Source organism: Colossoma macropomum, unplaced genomic scaffold (assembly GCF_904425465.1).
Source record: "Colossoma macropomum unplaced genomic scaffold, Colossoma_macropomum, whole genome shotgun sequence".
Classification (NCBI taxonomy): Eukaryota; Metazoa; Chordata; class Actinopteri; order Characiformes; family Serrasalmidae; genus Colossoma; species Colossoma macropomum.
In genome coordinates this window covers 31,805,867-31,827,552 of record NW_023494787.1, presented here as the reverse complement: position 1 = coordinate 31,827,552, position 21,686 = coordinate 31,805,867, and the positions used below count along the sequence as shown (strand labels likewise).

The following is a 21,686-nucleotide window of genomic DNA, read 5'->3' as shown; positions in this document are numbered from 1 at the left end:
AAGGCAGTGACATCAGCAGGGACAACATTACTGCTCCATCAGAATAAGAGCCAGTGACAGCACCATCCTCCATTACGGCTCAGACCATTAAAGACCCCGTCAAAGAGCTATCATAGTCCCAGACACTGCATAATAGAAGATGTACCAGTGTGCCAGTGAGAGAGAGTGAGAGAGAGTGAGAGAGAGAGATTCAAAAGTCTAGGACTTGAGTTTCCACAAAATCTCTTAAATAGCTTTCATACTATAATGAGCTCAACACTAATCAAAACAGGAACAATTTAAAATATAACAAAAATGCAATATATAAACCAATCAGTATTAGAATACTTCAACATGTGATCTGATCCTCTTTCCAAAACATTACCTATTTAAGTAATTATGAGCAATTTTATATTCGTATTAACAGCATTGAAAAGATACTACTATCAATTCACTGTTGTATAGTGCTGGAAAATATATCATTTATACTGACATGCTGTGATACTGCTTTTGAGTTTTAGTAACATTTTTAGTGATATAATGATAAAGAGCATTATATCCATGATACAAAGCCAATAAAATTGCGTTGTCTCTGTTGCCGAGTTTATTCAATTTGAGCACTTTACACATGATATCCAAAACCTGAGCTTTAACTGCAAAGATTAAAAAATATATGTATAGATATCTTTCCTGGAAAAAGTGCAAAAGTGCTTTCTGTTTATGTTTACAATATTGTGTAATGTGATCTTGAATCTTATCACTATTGCCCAGCACCAACTTAACACTTACAAGGAGAAGTGACATATTCTTGGTTGCTTTTGCAAACAAAGGTGTTTTTAACGGTTTATACAGTAGCGGCTTTATTACATGATTCTTCACAGATTTAAATAAAATATGAACATAAAATGCTGCCATTTCAGTACCATTTCAGTTACAGGTACGTGTCCAAACTCATGTTGATTACTGCAGGATCTCAAATTCTCAGGTTTTTTCCTTCAATTTTACTTGTAGCTTAAGTTGGACTTCTATACATCAGATTAATAATCTTTCTGACTTCTAAAAACATCAACATATTTTTGTAAAACACATGAAAATTTACAAGAAAAGGACAATGGAATACATTCTGTCAAATTATTAGAGAATCAAACCAACCATCAGAAAACGTAGCCAAGTGTTTCAGTACACTGGGCTACATTTCCTGATGGGTGGTCTGATTCTCTTAGAATTTCATAGAAAATACTCCATTTAGGGGCAGGCAATATGATGACATTTTATTGTTATTGCGATACATTTTGTTACAGTCATAATATGCTTTAATGAGCATATTGTGGATATCATCAGTACTTAAAGAACACTGATAAACTGCATGCTTGATTACAAAGAGAGCATATTCAATCCTGTTTAACTGGATTAAATGCAGGACAACATGTGAACAAAAAACACTGTATTCATAGTTCTTGATGGCTGCTTTTAACTCTGGAACTACTACCACCTTGTGTTGTTGTGTCAGAATATTGTGATACATGATTTGTGATTGTGTATTGTGCAATTTTCTAGAAGTATCACGTGCGATATGATATTTTTGCCATATTGCCACTACTACCATTCTCTCTCTATTCCAAAGCTGCCCAACATTTTTGCCAGTTTAAGCGTGGTTATTTTCTAAAGTGATTTCTACATCCTTGTAGGATCCTGTTCATGATTGTGATGAGGGTAGTTTTAAGATTGCCAGTTTGACCATAACTAGGATCAAGTCAGCTGTGCATTTGTTAAAAGCTGTGAGTTTTCCATTATTGCTAAACTGCTTCTTAGATGTGAAGCACCTCATAGGCCTTCCTCACTTATTCACATTTAGTAGGCTAAAGATTCTCCACAAGGAAAAGAAGTAGCTTTTGGTGCTTTATAACAGTGACGCTTCACGTCAGCGACACCAGGAGTAGTTGTTACAGCATCACTACCCATTTACAATTCGTAAAATACTTGAATGACTCATCGATAGGGTTGGGAGGTCTCTCTTATTTAATACCCTCAAACGATCTCCAAATATAACCACAGTATACAGTATAGCTACTGTTCCCATTAGCATAGCATAGCTATCATGATAACAGCTATGCCCACTACAAAATGTGTTCGATTCTGGCTAACTGAAGTTAAGTGGCTAACTTGGTTGGCATGGCAACAACAAAGCTGTGCTCCAGATACAGGGACTTTTTCGCAAATGTCACATGAATTAGAATCTCCAAAAACATCTCAAAAGAAGCTCAAACTGGGCTACAAACATTCACATTATATGCAGAAGAAAGTTCCAGATGAATGATGCCTTAAAGTGTCTCTGTACTACTTTCTCTATTCCAAATTGGAAAATATCCTGTGCAGTGCCACTGTTAAGAAGTTCTGTGAAGATTGAAGGATGTCTCACTAGCACTTAATATTCGGCTTGTTTGTTTTTTGTTTCTTTGATGTTTATTTGCATCATGTTCGGTCTGTTACGGCCTTATGGCGTTAAGGAGTAAATATAAACATGTTCTGTGGTGTATGCAGTTCTTAGCCATTACTAAGCTATTACAATGCTTAGTTTTTCTGAAGTTTTTCCTGACTCTGATTTTTTCCCCTCTTTCAATTAGTGCCACCTATAGGTGAACTCACATACCACCAATCAATGGGCACCTCTAAAACAGTGGTTTTCAACCTGTGGGCTGGTGGTATTGCTAGGGGGCTGTGGCCAGTTTGTAACCACATTTTTTAATTTGATTTTTTTTTTTTTTTAATTTTACCATATGTGGACATTTAACCAATTTTTTTTATTTGAAAATATGACTACTTTAAAATCTGTACATTTTCACTGCAACGCAAAGAAGAACACTTCATTTTTTGTTCTTATGGAGTTCCTCCATCATGGATAAATGGTTTGAAATGGACCACCTACAAGTGAAACAGCCCCCATAGCTATCTTAGACTGAGCCAAGAAAACCGAAACAAAGAAAAATGCAGCAGTGAGCAGAGTGAGCCTTATCACATTGAAACAAAAAGTAGCAAACAGGCAGACAGAATGTCTTCAGGTGACAAAGATCTTCTTTACTCCTCACAAAACGGGAAAACTATCAGACAGAGCGCAAACAAAAAAAAGGATGGGAACCACTGCTCTAAAATATAAATGAGTGAAATGTTTTCAGACGCAAAACAGAAATGTGATGTCATAATTTTGAAATACCATCATCATTTTTAAATACTACGGTTACTTATTACCATTATACCTCACAACCCTGTTTACCAATAAGTTAATTTACTCTTTCCAATAATCAATGCCATGATTCAACACTCCGCTGCACAAGCACTAAACACATTCCAAATTGATGCTTTCAGGCACGAGAGGCTTTGGCAAAGAAAAAGTATGCAAGGATTGAAAACTGGAATTCATAATGTACTATAAACAAACATTGTTTTGACTAAAAAGGGTAACTGGCCACAGTACAACACATTTGACTGGACACAAGGGAGAAAAAGTATGAAAATTAGTTTGTGAAGTTGTTGAGAGATGGCACAATTGTAAACACATGCAAACCACTGGGAGAAGGCTCAAGAACAGAATGCTCTCATTACAGTTTGCTATATAAGTACATAAAAAACATACAGGCTTGAGACAACGTGTAACAGAAATAAGAGAATGAATGCTCTGCTTTTAATGCCTGAATATTAGCTGATTCTCCTGCTGTAGCTACAGAAATACAGGGCATGCCAGTGATAAAGTTGTGATACAGTTTTAAAACATCAAATACTGTTCTGGATCTTTATTTTCATGTTATATCATTATATATTAACCTTGGAGCGATGCTTGATGTTATCAAATATTGTAATCATTTAAAAAAGCACCAATATTATGCAAATTTTTGTTTGTTCATTTTTACGCTTTCATGTGCCATTTTTTTATTGCTTCATCTTTAACTGTTCTCTTTGTACAATGATTCTAATCTACAGTTAGTTCACTTGGAAAGATTACAACATAGACTGCAATGAATGCAACTGAACAAGCAAATGAAGCAAATGAAGCAAAACCTCCAGTACATATGATATACTCTTTAGTAGACAGTAAAATGGACAAGCTTGTCCGGAAGAAGGGTGCCAAGACGCCAGTTTGGCAAAATTTTGGTTTCCATCCAAACAAAAAAACAAAACACTGGATGTTAACAGTGTTAACAGTTTTGCTGTCTGTTTTATTACATAACCATCATGGTAAATACAAGCTATACTCTGTAACTCAATCTGAATCATGATTATATCATTTACCTTAATAATTCTGCAGGCAATAATCATTTGTTTAGAAGTACATTATCGTCCAAGCTTATGTAATACTATAAAATGCAGTGGAGTAACTCCAGAGACAGAGCTGTTAAAAATCAGTCATTCAGCAATTGTTCTGCCATAAAAGCATTTCAATTATTACAAAACTACAAAACATAAGCTATATTAACTGTAGGGGAGCGGGAAAAAATCGATTCTTAGATGCATCGCGATGCAGACATGGACGATTCTGAATCGATTCATAAATGTCAAAAATCGATTTTCTGAATATTTAATTTATAACGTAATGTTGACGGAACGCAAAGGGCGGAACAGTCTGGACAGTCTGTGGCGGCACATAACAAAAACACAACTGGATGAGTGAGAAATCCGACCGACAGCATCTACATTAAAAGCCAGGTTAGGTCAGGAGTCACAACCCAAATGATAAGAAGAGCCATTTTGACCTTTCAACAAAAATCAAGCCACCTTGGGAGCCACAACATTTATGTCCAGTATGTGATAATGTGCTAGTTTAGGCTAAAAAAATATAAACGAAAATGCAGACTTACTCTGCTCTGCTTTAAGCTTCAGCTATAGCCGCTTTTCTTCCATCTCTGCCAGAAAACTTTTCCTCAAAAGTTGAATAGTTTCTTGTAAAATGTCTCTCAGCTTTCAGCTGTTTTACGAGGCTGAAGTCACTTCTCACTCGCCAGCCTCTTGCTGAACTTTCCCGTTCCACCTTAAATTCAGACTGAGGCGCCGAATGTAAAAGCGGCACCATTCAAGGTGGAACGGGAAAATTAGAGAAGCGACTTCATCTTCGCAACTTTTTAGTTAGTGTTTGACAGTCTCTCTTTGCATATTTAACGTACCAGAAAACCAACAGCGCTGCTTATAAATGCGAATAAGTCCATTCATCTCCAAATGTTTGTCTGTCTTTCTCTTTTCCTTTTTCTTTCGCTACTAGCCAGGTGAAACCTCGTTGCTAGGTGATCTGCAGTCTTTCGTGCCCCCCTGATCACACCCCGATACTGGACATAATATCGGTCATTATTGATCATTACAAATACTTTGTTTTAAAACTACAAAGTCCTCAGAGAGTAAGAAAATAGAAATCATGTATAGAAAAAAAAAGATGCATCGATAATCGTTTTATAATCGCATTGCAGCCCTCTGAATCGTAATCGAATCAAATCGTGAGATGCCTAGAGATTCCCACCCCTAATCAACTGCATTGCTAATTAAAGATATGCAAGTACACAAGAGGGTTAAAACGAATGCACTGGCTTCTCTAACTGAACTGCTTAAACTTGCTCTACGTTGCATCAGTTTTACCTCCTGAAACTGGAGCATCCATGAACACTGCGCCCATCTTTTCTGCAGCCACGGCCATTTCCTTAGAGACGGCGGGGTCTATGGTGCTGGAGTCAATGAGCAGTGTGCCCTTCTTAACTTTCCTGAGAAAAAACAGGAGATGAAAGTTAGCACCATTACAGTCGCAGAAAAGCTGGAACATTTATACAATAGCATCACCCATTATGTAAAAGGCACCGCTGTATCAAAGGCATGAAGAACATAAAACATTTGAGTTTAGATATTTGTATATTCAAATAACCACATCCAAACCTAGCACTAACACCTGAAGTATCTACTGACTGGCAGATATTAACAGCCCACATTTTAATCTGTATCAGTGCCAATAATTACCGACTCATCGTCAAGATTCAAACCTACGATCTTTCCATGAAACCAGATATGGTCTTATATACCAGAACAAGACCTTGTATCGCGATTTTTATCTTTTTTTCAGAATCTAAATATGCCAGTTCTTTTTTACAATGTGTTAAGAAGTCATGATGAACAGACCAATAGAAATGCCAAAAAAAAAATAAAATCACTTTAACGCATTTTCCTATTTCAACTCTTCAAACTATCCATAGTTCCATCCTGAAGACCAGCTGTTTGCATGTTGTTGCTATAACTCTAGGACTGTAGCCCTCTCATTCAAACACAGTTTTAAAATGGCAAGTTCCATTGATGGCTTTCTTAATTCAACAAAAGTTGTTTCCAGCTACTATGATGCCATGAATTTGTTTATAACCACAGTACACCAATTAATTTTCAAGCAAAACATATCAAGGACGCTTGCAATACCAGTAATTCATCAGACAACGCTTGGCAAGGCTAACAAGAGACCTAGGATTAATCCAACAAGCAGCAAACTAACAAAAGAAATACAAAAGCAGAAAGCTCTAGTTCCCTTTGAAACAAGATGTGACTTAGCGGTATGAGAACAAAAGGGCTACATTCGCAGAGGCGTTGAAACAGGCAGTGACTGTTGCTCGCACTGGACGTCAGTAATAAAAATGGGAAACTATGTTCATCTTATTTTCATGTTCACACTGCGTTTCCACTGTTTTTAAGTGAACTCTGCATTAACAAGATGAAAATAATGTTAATGTTAAGATTTAAAAAAAAAAAACTATAAATACTGTCTGAAGGTAAGCTTAGCCTTGCTGCTATACACAAAGACATCTTAATCCAAAACATGTGGTCTTGATAACACAGCAACAGTCAGAGTTCAGTTTAGAGATCTGACTCAGGTAGAAATAAACTCCTTTATTCTAAGCCTCTATTACTCTGAGTCAGTAATTCATACAATTATTCTGAGTGTTACCTTCAAAATGAGACCAAGATCATGACTGTAGCCCAAAGTATGTGGCAACAGTTCAAGAGTTAATATCTAATTCGCTTCGTCTATTAGCAGTCTTGGAGATAGGGCTGTACGATTAATCGCTTTTATATCAAAATCCCTATTTGAAAATCACAAGAGCTGCAATGTAAATTTTATCCTACATTATTCAACATTTTAAAAAGGGGAAATTTAGCCTAAACAGAGCTTTCAGGGCATTCTGGCAAACTACTTAGTATTCAACCCCTTGGAAAAAATTGATTTGCGGGTCTTCTTGAGAAAAAAGGCTTGGAGCCTTATTTATAGATAACACTTGCAAGACAATTTTAGAAACATTACAAACATTACAAATCTCCCCATATCATTCAGCCCTACTTGGAGACTGTATGGCAAACCACCAGCCAACTAACTTAGTCCACTACAGATTGTAGGTTAACAACAACGCAAAATGTTTATGAAGGCCAGTTGGTATCACTCAGACTTACTTGAGTATACCATTGGGTCCAGTGTAAACTTCAATGACATTAGGACTTGATGGAAGCATAGTTATGATGCGGTCAGCCTTCTCTGCTACCTCAGCTGGAGAATCCAGAATCTGTAAATGGAAACATATTTATGATACAGGCTTGTGTGTTTATCAAAGTAGTTACAATCTTATCTGAATAGAAAGGTTTGTTAACTACTACAATCTGATGGTACTTTTCTTTGCCTATGTATGCCCTCTTACAGAACCATACATGAGTTTGAGATAGTGATGAACTGTACTAGGGCACTCCAGGGAACTGTCCAAACTCTTCCTTTTTTACCCTCTACACATCAGACTTCCAGTACAACATTAGCTCATGCCACTTGTAGAGGTTCTTTAATGATTCCTCCAATGTAAAGTGCACAGACAATGGGGATAAGACTACAGAAGGCTGGTGGAGAACTTTTTCTTGTTGCACACCTGTAACTTAACACCAGCAAGACAAAAGAACTGGTGGTGGATTTCTAGGTTAGGAGACCTCTAAAACAAATCTCCTAGACTGTGAAACAGACTGGACTGGACTGATAATACAGATGCGTTGTGCAGGAAAAGTATTAGGGCTGTAAGGCATTAGCTGAGGTGAAATTTTGAACAGATGTTTCCTCATAATCACTGACGGATCTGCTTCACAATACTGAATGTTTTTGCACACATTAATGTTTTTCACATTAAACCAATATCCCAAACATGTGAAAGTTTGTCTTAGGAACTTTGTCTTATTTGTGATTGATGTCTCTGCACTGCATGTGTAATCAGGGGTTAAACAGGCATGGGGGAGCCTACTTGTTTCACAGGTGTCAACAATCCACAAATAATATTGTTCAATGTACGCTCCCAGGCAAAAAACGGGCCAAGCCCAAAATGGTAAAATATTAAGCTTTTAAGGGTCTTAACAACAAATCATTAAACAAATTGATGAAATAACTTAATACGGGATAGCTTTTCCCTTTGATTTCTTTAAATGTTAAAGTTTTGTGTTATATGTATTGCAGACAGCCTTTTACAAAAAAAGAAGAGTCTGTATTTTTCCACTCAGCACTGACAGCTTCAAACAGATTAAAAACACTGCCAAGCAAGTATGTGTTTAATGTGAGAGCAAATATGCCCTGTAGGGTTTAAATCTGGACTCTGATCAGCCCAAAACCATCAGTAAAAAACATTTTATTTTGAGCTTGGCCCATTTTTTTGCCCAAGAGTGCATACAATACTATGTTAACCAATACTGCACAGAACTGTACTATATTATACTGTACTAAAATGTACTACACGGCACTGTGCTACACTATACTGTACTGAGCTATGCTGTATTGTACTGTATTATACTGTGTGGTACCGTACTGTATTGTATTGTACTATATTATATTGTACGATACTATACTGTGCTTTATAGAGAGATATTTTGAGAGTTAATAAGTGGCATTCCAAATGCTTTCTACACTACGATTTAAACTAAAATGAAACTAAATCAAAATAACAGACCTCAGTATCTCTTGACCTTTTCACTTATTAAAAGCTAGGTCAAGCACATGCCAAAATGTAATTTAAATGTGAACCTCTTCTTAAGTCTGAGTAGGTAAACCTGCCTGCACTAAACACATGCAACATTGCAATGAGTGATAATGAGGATTCTCATGTCTATTTATGTGCGAGTGCAGTACTTGAAAGGTTATTATTAAAGCAGGCAGGTCTCATACTGTGTACTGTATCCTCTCATTAGCCTATCTAATAATGGTCTGTGTAACACACTCTCCTGTAAGCCAAACCGGGGGTCCAAACTGAACTCTGATTGAAAACAGTCTGAACTGCCAAAGCAGAATGAATTACACCAGTACAGAGCCAGTGACTCACTTGCATTACCATTACACACACACAGACACACACACACAAATTTGCAATAATTACAACCAAAACAGATCTGGAATTTTTTTTTTTGTTAAGGTACCATGTAACAGGATAGAGTTATTGCACATATATTTTATATATATTGCACATACACTGCATATGTACATTCCTGGGCAAAAAAATATAATGGTTTTTACTGATTGTTTAGAGCTTGTCACGAGTCCAAACTTAAACCCGATAGAGAATATTTGGTCTCACATTAAACACAAACTAACTCAAAAAAGTTTTTCAACTGTTTGAACTTCAACATTTATAGAAAACAAATGGAAAAGCTATCCCATAATTCGTTACTTTTTTTGGTTTGTTTAATGATTTGTTGTTAAGACCATTAAAAACTTAATATTTTGCCATTTTGGGCTTGGCCCACTTTTTTGTCCAGGAGCATATAAAGTTATACAGGGAGTTCTCAGCACTGATGTCATAAATACATAATTAAAATGTATAACCAACCTGTGTCTGTCTTATTGACTTAACAAATTCAATTATTAAATGTGCCACACAAAAACTGTGTGTCATCCAAAAAGGATGTGCCACTTCACAGTGGCAAAATATGAACAAACTCGGGGGTGAGGGGCTGGGTCCAAGAATGTTTAATCTGTTTAGAGGTTACGGTTTTATAGGCCAGCTTGGTTTATTACATCAAATAATTAAATCGATATCACAAATTTTGTTTCGAAACAATTTACATTTCCACTAAACTACAGTACTGGAAGTCAGTATTATTTTCCACTCGCACCATTTGCTGTTTTTATGCATATAATGTGTTGTGTTCATCTGCTAGAGTAGCAATAACATTCCCCAGCCAGGGATAATATATATTTTCGAAGGTACTATGCAGCCTCTTTTACCTGTGCTCCTGAGTCTTGTAGCTCTTTACAGGACTCTGGGAAAGCATCCGTGGCAATGACTGGATATCCATTCTTCAGCAAGTTCTTCGCCATGGGTGTACCCATATTACCCAGGCCAATGAAACCCACTGGAGTTTTAGAGGCCATCGTTCTACAGGATACTTTGAAACAAAAGAAGAGAAATTCAGCGACAAAGGGAAACAAATCAGAGCTTATTATTAAGCTTAAAGTAAGGTGTACACAAAAATTAACCATTTAATTATAGCAATTACAATTTAAAGAAACAAATCACAGTGTCACTCTTCTTTTTCCACGGAGCACTAAGAACTGTGTCTATTTAGATAAGATTGCCATGCACAATGCCAAATGTCGGCTGGAGTGCTGTAAAGCATACTGACATTGGAATCTGGAGCAGTCGTAATGTGTTCTCTGGACTGATGAATCATGATTCTGGCAGTCTGACATAAATCTGGGTTTGGTGGATGTCAGGGAAACACTACCTGTCACTGAAGGGACAGCGCAAACGATAAAGTTTGGTGAAGAGTGAATAACGGTCTGGAGAACTGTGTGCTTTACTAATGCTCTTGTGGCTGAATGGAAGTAACTCCTCACAGCCACAATAAAGTTACAAAGTAATGAAAAGCCTTCTCAAGCATAATTGGTTTAGCCCCCTTTTACCCTGTTCTTCACTAGTCAGGACTCCCACAGGACAACCACAGAGTAGGTATTATTTAGGTGGTGGATCACTCTCAGCACTGAAGGGACACTGACATGGCGGCGGCGTGTTAGTGTGTGTTGTGCTGGTATGAGTTTATGAGACACAGCAGTGCTGCTGGAGTTTTTAAATACCTCAGTGTCAATGCTGGACTTAGAATAGTCCACCAACCAAATATACCCAGCCAGCAGCATCCTGTGACCACTGATGAAGGACTAGAGGATGACCAACACAAACTGTGCAGCAACAGATGAGCTACTGTCTCTGACTTTACATCTACACGGTGGACCAACAATGCAGGAGTGTCTAATAGAGTGGACAGTGAGTGGACACAGTGTTTAAAAACCTCCAGCAGCACTGCTGTGTCTGATCCACTCAGACCAGCACAACACACACTAACACACACTAACACACCACCACCACATCAATGTCACTGCTGTGCTAAGAATGAACCACCATCCAAATAATACCTGCTCTGTGGTGGTCCTGTGGGGTCCTGACTATTGTAGAACAGGGGAAAAGGGGGACAATGTTTGCAGAGAAACAGATGAATTACAGTCTTTAATTGTAGAGCTACAACGTGCACTTATATAGTAAGTGGAGCTGATAAAGTGGACAATGAGCACAGAAACAAGAAGGTAGTTTTGATGTTATGGCTGATTGGTGTATATTTTATATTAAGATTCAATTGTGTATGTAAGGATCGCATCATTGCCTGTATCAGTTACAGTTATGTAGTTTTGATCAAGATGTTTAAAATGATCTCTGCACCTACAATTTCATATTTCAAAGCTGTCTACACTTTTCATAGCTTGAGGTCTGGAATTTTACTTGTGTTACTGAAAGCACTATGCAAAGGCACAGCAACTGTAAAAAAAAAATGCAAAATGCAGCAAAATGTTACAGTATTTTGTAAAGTGGAAGCACTTTTTGAACTTTTGTTCTTGCTCAGGTTCTCCAGTTTGTTTGAGGTGAACTTTTGTTGGAACAGTTGTAGTAAAGATACATTTTAGTGTAATTTTTTGATGAACTAGAATCTTGTCACTACTGCAAACAAGTGGCACTTCAAAAATGTCTTCACTTCAACAACAACAGAACACGATCCCGTCGCTGTTTATCACACTGTCTTACAACAAATGACAGACAGAAATATTCTGACTGGCAAGAATTTTGGTTTAGCGGCCACGCTAGTAGCTCAAACTGAGAGAACGACTGCCGTCTGTCTCACACATGACTAACAACGTTTTCCAACGATTTAAACGCCGCTTTTTCTGAATGGCCTGATAAATTAGAACTGTGACAAAAATACTTTACCCAGCATGAGGTCGACATAACTGTTACATTTCTTTAAAACACTCCGAGAACCTCTGAGAAAGGCAGCCATGCTTCTCTCCTCCCCTCGACCTCAGCGCTGCAGCCTGCAGGTCAGGAAGTGCGAGGGAGGCGGATATGATCGACACGGACATTCATCCAATCACAGACATCTCCCCCAAGCAACCACCAATCATATTCAGGGGCGTGCAGCCACTGTTTACAGTGATTTAATTGAGTTTGTGAAAGACTGGATTAAAGCAGGCATAAAAGAAGACTGTAATGTCTGTGGATACATTTCCTTCACCGGGAAAAAACATCAAAATATCTATTTTGTTGAGGGTCAGTGTCAAGCTCTAGGGAATGAAGCCACGTTGAATGGAACTGAGGAGATTCCTTGAAACATACGTGCATATCCAAGTTCTCTAGAATTAGATGGTGCTTTTCTTTTCTTTTTTATTCTTCTTTTCTTTTGTTTTTGTTCCTTTTTCTTTTCTTTTCTTTCCTGAGAAAGTCAGACCTCCTCTTCATATTTTCAAATTTTTTGTATCTAAGATTAATTTTATATACTGAAGCTGGTGCTTTGATATATACAAATCGTTCTGCGATGTATTTTGGCTGTCTTGCGTATACAGCATGTTTAAATGATGTTCAAGTCAGCGGACTGTGAGGGTCATTCTAAAAGCTTCATATTGCATTTTTAAAGTAGTTCACGGTGGATTTTGAGGTATGTTTAGTCCTGTTGCAAAGCCAGCCTGTTTTCAGCTTTGGTTTCTTAACTGACATTGTGTCACATTTGCTTCCAGAATTTGATGATATTTAGTGGAATCTATTATTCTATCTACCTGTGTCACTGCCTGCCACACAAACGCAAAGCTTTCTGTTCAGCATATGAACTATCCAAGGGTTTGCTTGGTCTTCTACATTTTGCCCAGACTTCCAGTTCCCCTTAACTGCCATTTCCTAATGACATTTTGAACAGTGGAAATTTCAAGCTGGAAGTGCTTTGACATCCTTTTGCCTGCTTTGTAGGCTTCAGTTCGCTTCGTTTTCCGATCCTCACCCAGCTACTTAGTGGATCCCATGGTTGTTGAATGTTAGCACAAAGTTTGAAAAGTCAGAGAATTTATGACACTCTGGAATTGTGTTCAGGTGACAATTCCTAATGGCAATTCTTGATGTGCTGAACGTCCTAATGAGGCAAATAAGGTCTAACAAGTCAAGTTCTGAGGTTTTACTACTGGAAGGCTGTCCAAACTTTTGTACATGTCACAAATACTGTTTTTTTTGCTGTGTATTAACATTTGCAGAAAAACAATGTATGTAATGTGGCCAGAGATGCCCAAACTTTTGCATACAACTGTAAATCATAGCACAATTATATTACACGCTATAGTTAGTACATTACTACAGAGTAAATGCATTAGTAAATGGAAAATAGCAATAACTAATCAGTGAAGACAAACACAACATGATCCATGTTGTTTGGATCAGCCATCTGCTGTTCTCAGCAATCCACATGTCTATGAGTGCATGAAGTGGATGAGGTCTTTTGCATAACTAAATGATGCAAGGAAATATTGCACTGTGTGTCCGAATAATGTAAAAATATATGCATTTGTGGGTTTGAGTCCTCAAAAATCAATGGTCACTGGCATGAGAAAAGACTGAAGAAAAAAGCTCCATTTTAAGGAACCTCAAGTTACAGAATGAACCAAAGGAATTATCTACATTGATATGATTAAAGGGGAAATCCTTACATTTTTCATCATTTCTGCATAATTAAATCCTTAAAATGTAAACAAAGTCATTCAGAGTCATTTGATGTGAAATGCTCCATTATAGAGAATCTATAATCAGAATCAGAATTGTTAATGGTGAAGATAGAAACCAGACTCCTGATGAGTTTAATGCCTCTGAAACTCCTTCACAGACAGTTATTACATGAGATGGTTATGAATGCACTGATGTCTGAGACATTGAGACGATATTTTTAAGAAGGTTTTGTCCTAAACTGTATTTTTTAACACATCTGTGGTGGAGGGGAACATGCAGGGCGTTGTAAGGCAAAATAGTACCTAAAGAAAAACATTTTCAGAGTTACTATTTTACCATCATCAACATTACATATGAAAGCTCAGAAGACGTGTATGTTTACTGGTCGTTTTGGATAGTAAATGAAATTTGGATAGTAAATGAATTGTTTCTTGAAATTATTTGACGACTGAACTATGCAAAGTTATAAGTCTATAATATAATATAATATAATATAATATAATATAATATAACAATTAAGTAAACCCACCCATCTTTGGAAGGATCCAACGGAAAGCGACCGGAAATGGTGTGATGTCACATTCCCCACACAGTTATGTTGACAACCGGTAAAGCGGTCAGTCCCACCTTTCCACAGCCAGCCGTTTAATTAAAACTATTCACTGGGAATGGACAGTCATGGTCCCCAGGTAACCTACATGGTTCATTTGCTAAGTAAATATAAGTACCGGTGTAGTTAGCGGTGTTTGGGCTGAAGCTGTAGAGGACCCGTGCTCAGCTCAGTGCTGCTGCTGGATGTGCTGGATGAAGATGATGTTGGTGATGATGGTGATGATGATGGCAGCGCAGCGTCGAGGATGCGAAGCGTTTGGCACTTTTCGGCAACTTAAGCTCCGCTTTCTGTAGCTTCCACAAGCAATAAATAATGCAGCCTGAATGACCTGCAACCGCTTTCGATATGAGTAACTTACACCTTATACAGTTTTCGCAGCTGACAGTTCCTTCGTAGTGACTGTCGTGTTGCTAGCTGCTCAGAGCTAGCAGACTTTTGCTAGCTAGCTAGCAGCGAAAAGCCCTGGCCTTATCCGAAGTAATAAATGGGCTAGTTAACCTAGCTGTGCTCTAGCTCTAGAGGTTTAGATAGCAGCTACCTAGTAGCTTTAGCTGGAGAGAGTTCGTTTGATGATGTTTGTTGTTCCTTGGTCAGTGAAATCAGAGAGTGGTGGTCGGTCTGCTTGGTCACGGGCAGTAATGAACTTTTATCGTTTTAAATTCAGGCCTAATCTAGATCCAGTAACGTCCCGTAACGTACGCTGGGCGAAATAATATAAGATTTTTATTTTCACCGAGAAATCTAGATTTTGCATATTAGCTACGGTTGTTGTCAGTTTCAGCCTTTAAGGCCCATCGTGTGATGCTGTTTTGAAGTGAAGTGTTTGAGAACCACTGGCTTATTAGTGTGGTGGATGAATTTATCTAGCAAAACAATGAACGTTTAGCTTAATAAATTATTGGCACCAAAAGAACTTCAGTACCTGAAGATGGTCAATATGGTGCCTTATAACAGGAGAAGACATTTCAGCTTTACTCACTCTGTGGTAGGATAGAGTTGGGTGGGGCATTCACATTGTATGCTTACTTCAGTGACTTACCAGAATCCATTACTCCTACTACAGATTTGGAGCAAGCTTTGAAGTGATTGGGCTGCTCAAATAGGGTGTTACTAAGGTATATATGGTCCTATTGAAGCCAAGTCACAAATTTTTGTCTTAGTAAATAGTACAAAATACTTGCAAATATTTCAAATTTGTGTATGCTGTCTGTGATTCATGTGTCGGAAATTGTGCCATGGTCTAGTAAAATTATTTTAGAATGTTGTAATAGTTAGAAGTAGAAGTAACACAACATCTGTTTGAACATTATTTTTCAACCACTGGTCAACAGATTACTTAACCAAAAGGGAAAAACCATGTTAAGCTTCTTCTGAAATCTGGGATATTAATGCAAAGTTTGTTCATCCCTGCAGTAAGAGTCTCTACTCTTCTGGAAAGGCCAGATGTTGGAACATTGCTGTGAGGATTTGATTGGCCACAAGAGCATTAATGAGGTTGGTTACTGATGTTGGATGATTAGTACTGGATCACAAATGCCACTCCAACTCATCCCAAAGATATTGGTTGAGGCTCCATCACTCCAGTTTCATGCTCCACAGGCCAAATCTGAAGCTTGGCTTTGGGCACAGTGACCTTAGGCTCATGTACAGCTGCTCCATAGCGTCTCATTCTATTAGTATTACTTTTCTAAGCAGATTATACAAGCTGCATGAGCACAGTTGAACACCTGTGTAAAGTAACTGAATTCACTAATCAAAAGTGTTTTGATACCTTTGGATATAACGTGTTCAATTTTGTTTTTCCACAGCATTTTAAACCACTTTCTGCTTCTTTTTTTGTCTTTTTGCAGATAGAAAGTTAGACACAATCACAGATAATGTCATCAGCCTGTGACGCAGCAGCCTCTGCGGGTGGTGGGGGGAGTTCAGTCATGGAGATGTCGAACTTTGCTCATGTAATCTTCCAGAATGTCGGGAAGAGCTTTCTTCCTCAGGCGGCGCTTGAGTGCCACTACACGCTCACACCGTTTATTACCCCTCACCCTAAAGACTGGGTTGGCATCTTCAAGGTTAGAGCATGTGCACACACTTGCGCACATTTTAGTGACCAGGCTAGTTGTGTTGACTTGTCAAAGGCAACCATAAATAGGCACCCTTTTGAATTGGGGCTATTTAACCCCTTAAATGGCCAGGACCCAAATGGCCAGGGCTGATATTCAATTATTCACTACTGTTACCTAAAAATAACTCAGATAGTTTGCATTGTAGCCCATGTAGTTACCAAATAATAGCCTAAGGATGTAACAAGTCTGGAATAGCTTAAAGGACCAAATTTCAAAATTCATTTTTATATTTGAGATCCAGCAAGTAAAAACCCATTTCCAAGAAAGTTAGGACAGTATGTAAAATGCAAATAAAAACAGAAAGAGGTGATTTGTAAATTCACTTTGACCCACAATTAAACAAAAGAAATAAAAAGACAAGGCAAAGATGTATAATATTTTATCTGTTTTTTGTAACTATACACTCATTCTAAAATTAATGCTTGCAACACATTCCAAAAAAGATTGGATAGGTGCAGTTTATGACTAAAAACATAATAGTTCAGCTGTTGGGCCTCATTCACCAACCGTTCTTAAGAAGACATTTCTTCTCAAAACCCACTTACGCAGTTTTCATGAAGATTCTGACAGACAGCAATGTTTTCTTATTTGGGATTTGTAAGAACGGAATCTACACACCAAGAACACAAAAGTGTGAACAATTCTGCAGTTTAAGAACACGTCATGAATGTGACAGACTTTTTCTTAGGACCTTTCTCAAGAACACAATTAAGAAAAAAACGTAGGAAGATATTGGTGAATTAGGATGTTCCCCAATTCAGGGAATTTGGAAAAATGTCTGTGCATAAAAATCAAGGTCAGAAACCACAACTGCATGCTCGTGACCTTCAACCCCTCGGACTGCATTCCTGCAGCTGTAAATACAAGTTAAAACTGTACTAAAACTGCGCAGTGGAAATCATATGTAAACAATGTCAAGAAATTCTGCCAACTTCTTTGTGCTTGAGCTCATCTGAAATGGTCTGATGCACAGTGGAAACGTGTACTGTGGTTTGACGAGTCAGCCTTTCAGATTGTTCATGGAAACAATGGACAATGTGTTGTCTAGGCCAAAGAAAAGGACATTTTAAGACACGCCCTTGCTTATTTCAGCTAACAATGCCAAGAAACGTTCTGCACATGTTGGAACAGTGTGGCTGGGTAATCAGAGAGTGCAGGTGCTAACAGGTGATCCTGTCTCCTGTTGGAAACATGTTGTGTATTATGAAGTGCAAAATATAAAAACAAAGGCCCCATATGGTTGCGTAACTGAAGAACAGCAAAAAATTCTGCTTTCAAAACTTTTTTCAGTTGGTGTCTTCAGTCCCCACGTGTTTATTAAGTGCTGTTAAAAATAAAGATGGTGGTAAACATGCTCCTGTTCCAACTTTTTTGGAATGTGTTGCAGGCATCAAATTTGGAATGAGTATATATTTACAAAAAAAATATATATATGTTCATGAGGTAAAACATCAAATATTGTGTTTTTGTTCTGTTTTCAATTACAGGTTAAACAGGATTTACAAATTTTTTCTTTTTATTGGCATTTCACATTGTCTCAACTTTTTTGAAATTGTGTTTGGGTGGTAAAACTCAAAACTTAATTTGATATCCCTGATAAAGGAAAACTCCTGTTTACATGCAAGGTGTCCTTAAGAGCCCAAGAGCTTAACAGTAGCTAGAAAACAGTCAAATAAGCCTAGTTAGTTATAGAAACCTTAATTGATAGTTGATATTGCTAACTAACATGACATCACACCAGAGAGAATTTATTTTGCATTGTAACCTTTTTTTGTTAATGTACATTGTTAACAATGTAGGCTTGTAAACATAACAGTTTAGGCTCAAAAATTATACATTCAGAAATAAGCAAGCAAATTTTGGCAAATCCTTTAAACCAACAGCTGACTGTCATTAATAGGCAATTAATTGTTAACCAGCATACCTAAAATCAAAGACGTGACCCATCAGAATAAAATAAAATGGGTAGTTTCGGCTCTGAAATCTGATTGCCTGAGCCACGTTCAAACCCATGGTAAAAAACTTGATATGCACACAAATATGTACACACATCACCTGAATTCTGTATTAATGTACCAAGATATTAAGAAGTGTTCTATGTATGGTCCATGAAACATAGTACTGATAGGTGGGGCCAGGCATAAGCCTGTTAATGAAGTAAATGACTAAATAGTTGTCAATTGCGAAAGTTTGAATTTGATGTGATACATTGTTGTTGTGCTATCATCCTCTCAAAAAAATATCCTTGTACACTGCTATATTTAGCTGCATGCTTCTTTTTTGCGTTGGCCTATTTCAGTGGTCTCCAACCCCGGTCCTGGAGAGCTACCTTCCTGCAGAGTTTAGTTCCAACCAGTATCTCATAAACTGCCCTGCCCCTTACCTAGTTCTAATACATCTGACACAGCCAGGCAGGGGCTCAGAGCAGCTGGAGCAGGTGTGGCAAACTGTGGTTGGAACTAGGCTCTGCTGGAAAGTAGCTTTCCAGGATCACGGTTGGAGACCACTGGCTTATTTAGTGAAATCAGGTGCCTGTTGAACCCTCATGTGTACAGTTCAAAAATGTTTGACTTGAATGATAAACCTGCCTGTGCAGTTGTTCAGTTCAGTTGTTGTTTGTTGGAAGTGAAAAAAAATGAAGAAATGTTTTTCAACTGATAGCATTGGTTGAACAGTTGTTTGTTGATTAGTGGTTAATTATTTACATATCTATTCAGAATTATGTGTAAAAATACCTGGTAGATGTTTCCACATATTCAAAATGAGGTGTTACATAAAATGAATAAATCATAGGATATTTAGCACAATATTAATTAATGATAAAAAGCCCTTTGTCTGCTAGACAAGAACAAAGTTGAAGTTGTCCCCAGTCTAGGGTTGGGTGGTATCCCCTTTTTTAATATCCTTAAACCTATATTACCACAGTATGCAGTATTACCAAGGATGGGGGTGGTTGGGGTGTCGTAAGTGATGTTAAAGCATTAATGACACTTTTGCCATCCCGTCTTGTGTTATTTCAAATGAAATTAATCAAAAAGAATAGATTTTTAAGACCTCATCCAACAAATGGCAAACCATCTATTTTTATTAACAGCTAATAATTGCTCCGAACTATTAGAGAGAAGTTGGTTAGCATTAGCTTAGCATGACAAAAGCTCTGCTCACCACAGGACATGTTTGATTCTGACCGACACCGACACAAGTTTAGATTATAAAGATTCAAATCTGAGGGAGTGAAGTTGAGCAACCGAGCAATAGTGAGCAGGCTACAGACCCACACCACAGTACATGTCTGATTCTGACTAACTGCTGCTTTGTCGAAATAAGTGTAGATTAAATCAAACATATTTTGTGATATTTGGGAAAATAGCATTTAGGCTAAGCTAATGAGAGCTAGAGGCCAAATGTACCAAATATCAAAGCACAGTTTTGGTTCCAGCTAGCTGATGGTAAAATCACACCCGTTTAGACAATATCTGGGAGTGCAACAGCGACAGAAGGCCAAAATTGAAGTGACTAACTGATGCTAAAATGACAGCTGAGAGTGCAAAGTCTGGTGACTGGTGTTAGAGTGAAAGCCAAAATTGAACATGTTCTGTGGTGCATGTAGCTCTTTTAGCCACTTAGTTTTCCTGAGGTTTTTCCCTTCTTTCTAACAGCACCACCTATTGGTGAGCACCTACACCACCAATCAGTGAGCCCCTCTAAAATGTAAATAGGTGGAGTGTGTTTATTGGACATGGAATATAAATTTGTTGTGATTTTTAAACACTGCAACATAACTTATTATTGTTATACTGCCCCAACCCTAGCCCAGTACAAAAATATTATGTGGATATAATGTATGGTTTTTGTTCCTACTTTTTCCTGAGTGTAGTGTTATTATCCACAAGCTATGCTTGTTCACATACAAAGTCATACAGACAACACCTACCACACACACTCTTTCCTTAAACATGACTCAGCTACTAGAAGTACACATACACATGCACACACTTAAATGATCTTCCATCCTGCAAACATAATTACAGATCTCTAAGCAATACAGCTGGCAATGCATTTTTGTGTAAAGTTGTGAAACTTCAAGTTTTTGATCTCCCCCCGCCCTTCGTTCTCGCATTAGCTCTCCCTCTCGTTTGTGCTTTCATAATGGCATTTAATTTCACAGTTAATTAAGAGGAAATAGATGAGTGGAAACTTAACATGTTGTTAAGTTAAAGAGAGACAGTTTATAGACAGTTTAAAACTCACTTCAAATCAACCAGATCTGTCAGATTTGGGAAAAGAGCAGAAGTTAATAGGGAAAAAGTGGATTGGAAATAGATGGTTAATCCACTCAGTATTATTCTTTTGATGGTTAGCTCTGAGCTGGTTCAGTGAGGCTACAGTTTGTGCTTTTCTAGCTGTATGCATGGGGGCTTTTGCCCTGATTGATAACTGAGAGTGAGAAGCCGTGCAAACAAGGCAGCAGAATTCTCTTGTCAAGTCTGTGACATAGACTCCATTTTTGTAGTTGCTTCTTTTTCTTGTTTTCCTCCTTATCCATATTACCTTCCCCCCTCCATTGCTTGCCTCTTTATATATGTAGTATGTTTAATCCAGCTACCTCTTGCTTTATATAAAACGTCCTTTGTTTTAACGTGTTTGTTCTATGATTGTAGCATTCATGAGCATATTAGTACTAATTCAGGGGGGAAAGGTGGGTTATATGTCCCTGCACGTGTCTCCTGAGCTGTACCAAATAGAAGTCTCTAACTGCGTAACTAACTTTTGCACATCTTTTTATTTGTATCCACAATTTTTCATGAAAAAATTACAGGAGCATTAGCTTCTTATAAAAAGTCTACTGTCTTAGCATACTTACAACAGAGAAGGCATTTCTGGTCTATTATCATTATTAGACTTAAAAATAGATATATG

General features: G+C 37.7%; 2 protein-coding genes across 3 annotated transcripts in view; one reads left to right on the top strand and one right to left on the bottom strand.

The window, feature by feature from the left end:
- Positions 1 to 12,369, bottom strand: part of hibadha (3-hydroxyisobutyrate dehydrogenase a) — a 34,979-nt gene extending 22,610 nt beyond the window's left edge. The window contains exons 1-4 of the mRNA XM_036566952.1: positions 12,258 to 12,369; positions 10,229 to 10,389; positions 7,438 to 7,547; positions 5,596 to 5,717 (exon numbers count right to left, since the gene is read on the bottom strand). Of these exons, the coding sequence (XP_036422845.1) occupies positions 5,596 to 5,717; positions 7,438 to 7,547; positions 10,229 to 10,389; positions 12,258 to 12,327 (463 nt within the window). The 5' untranslated portion in view covers positions 12,328 to 12,369. The remainder of the gene's footprint in view (positions 1 to 5,595; positions 5,718 to 7,437; positions 7,548 to 10,228; positions 10,390 to 12,257) is intronic.
- A 2,258-nt stretch (positions 12,370 to 14,627) lies between these two features.
- The window catches only part of tax1bp1a (Tax1 (human T-cell leukemia virus type I) binding protein 1a), a 37,219-nt gene continuing 30,160 nt past the window's right edge, over positions 14,628 to 21,686 (top strand). Inside the window, exons 1-3 of one of the 2 annotated variants that reach the window (XM_036566949.1) lie at positions 14,628 to 14,719; positions 16,057 to 16,137; positions 16,494 to 16,712. In XM_036566949.1, the coding sequence (XP_036422842.1) occupies positions 16,521 to 16,712 (192 nt within the window). In that variant the 5' untranslated portion in view covers positions 14,628 to 14,719; positions 16,057 to 16,137; positions 16,494 to 16,520. The remainder of the gene's footprint in view (positions 14,720 to 16,056; positions 16,138 to 16,493; positions 16,713 to 21,686) is intronic. The other variant, XM_036566950.1, reaches the window with a different exon arrangement.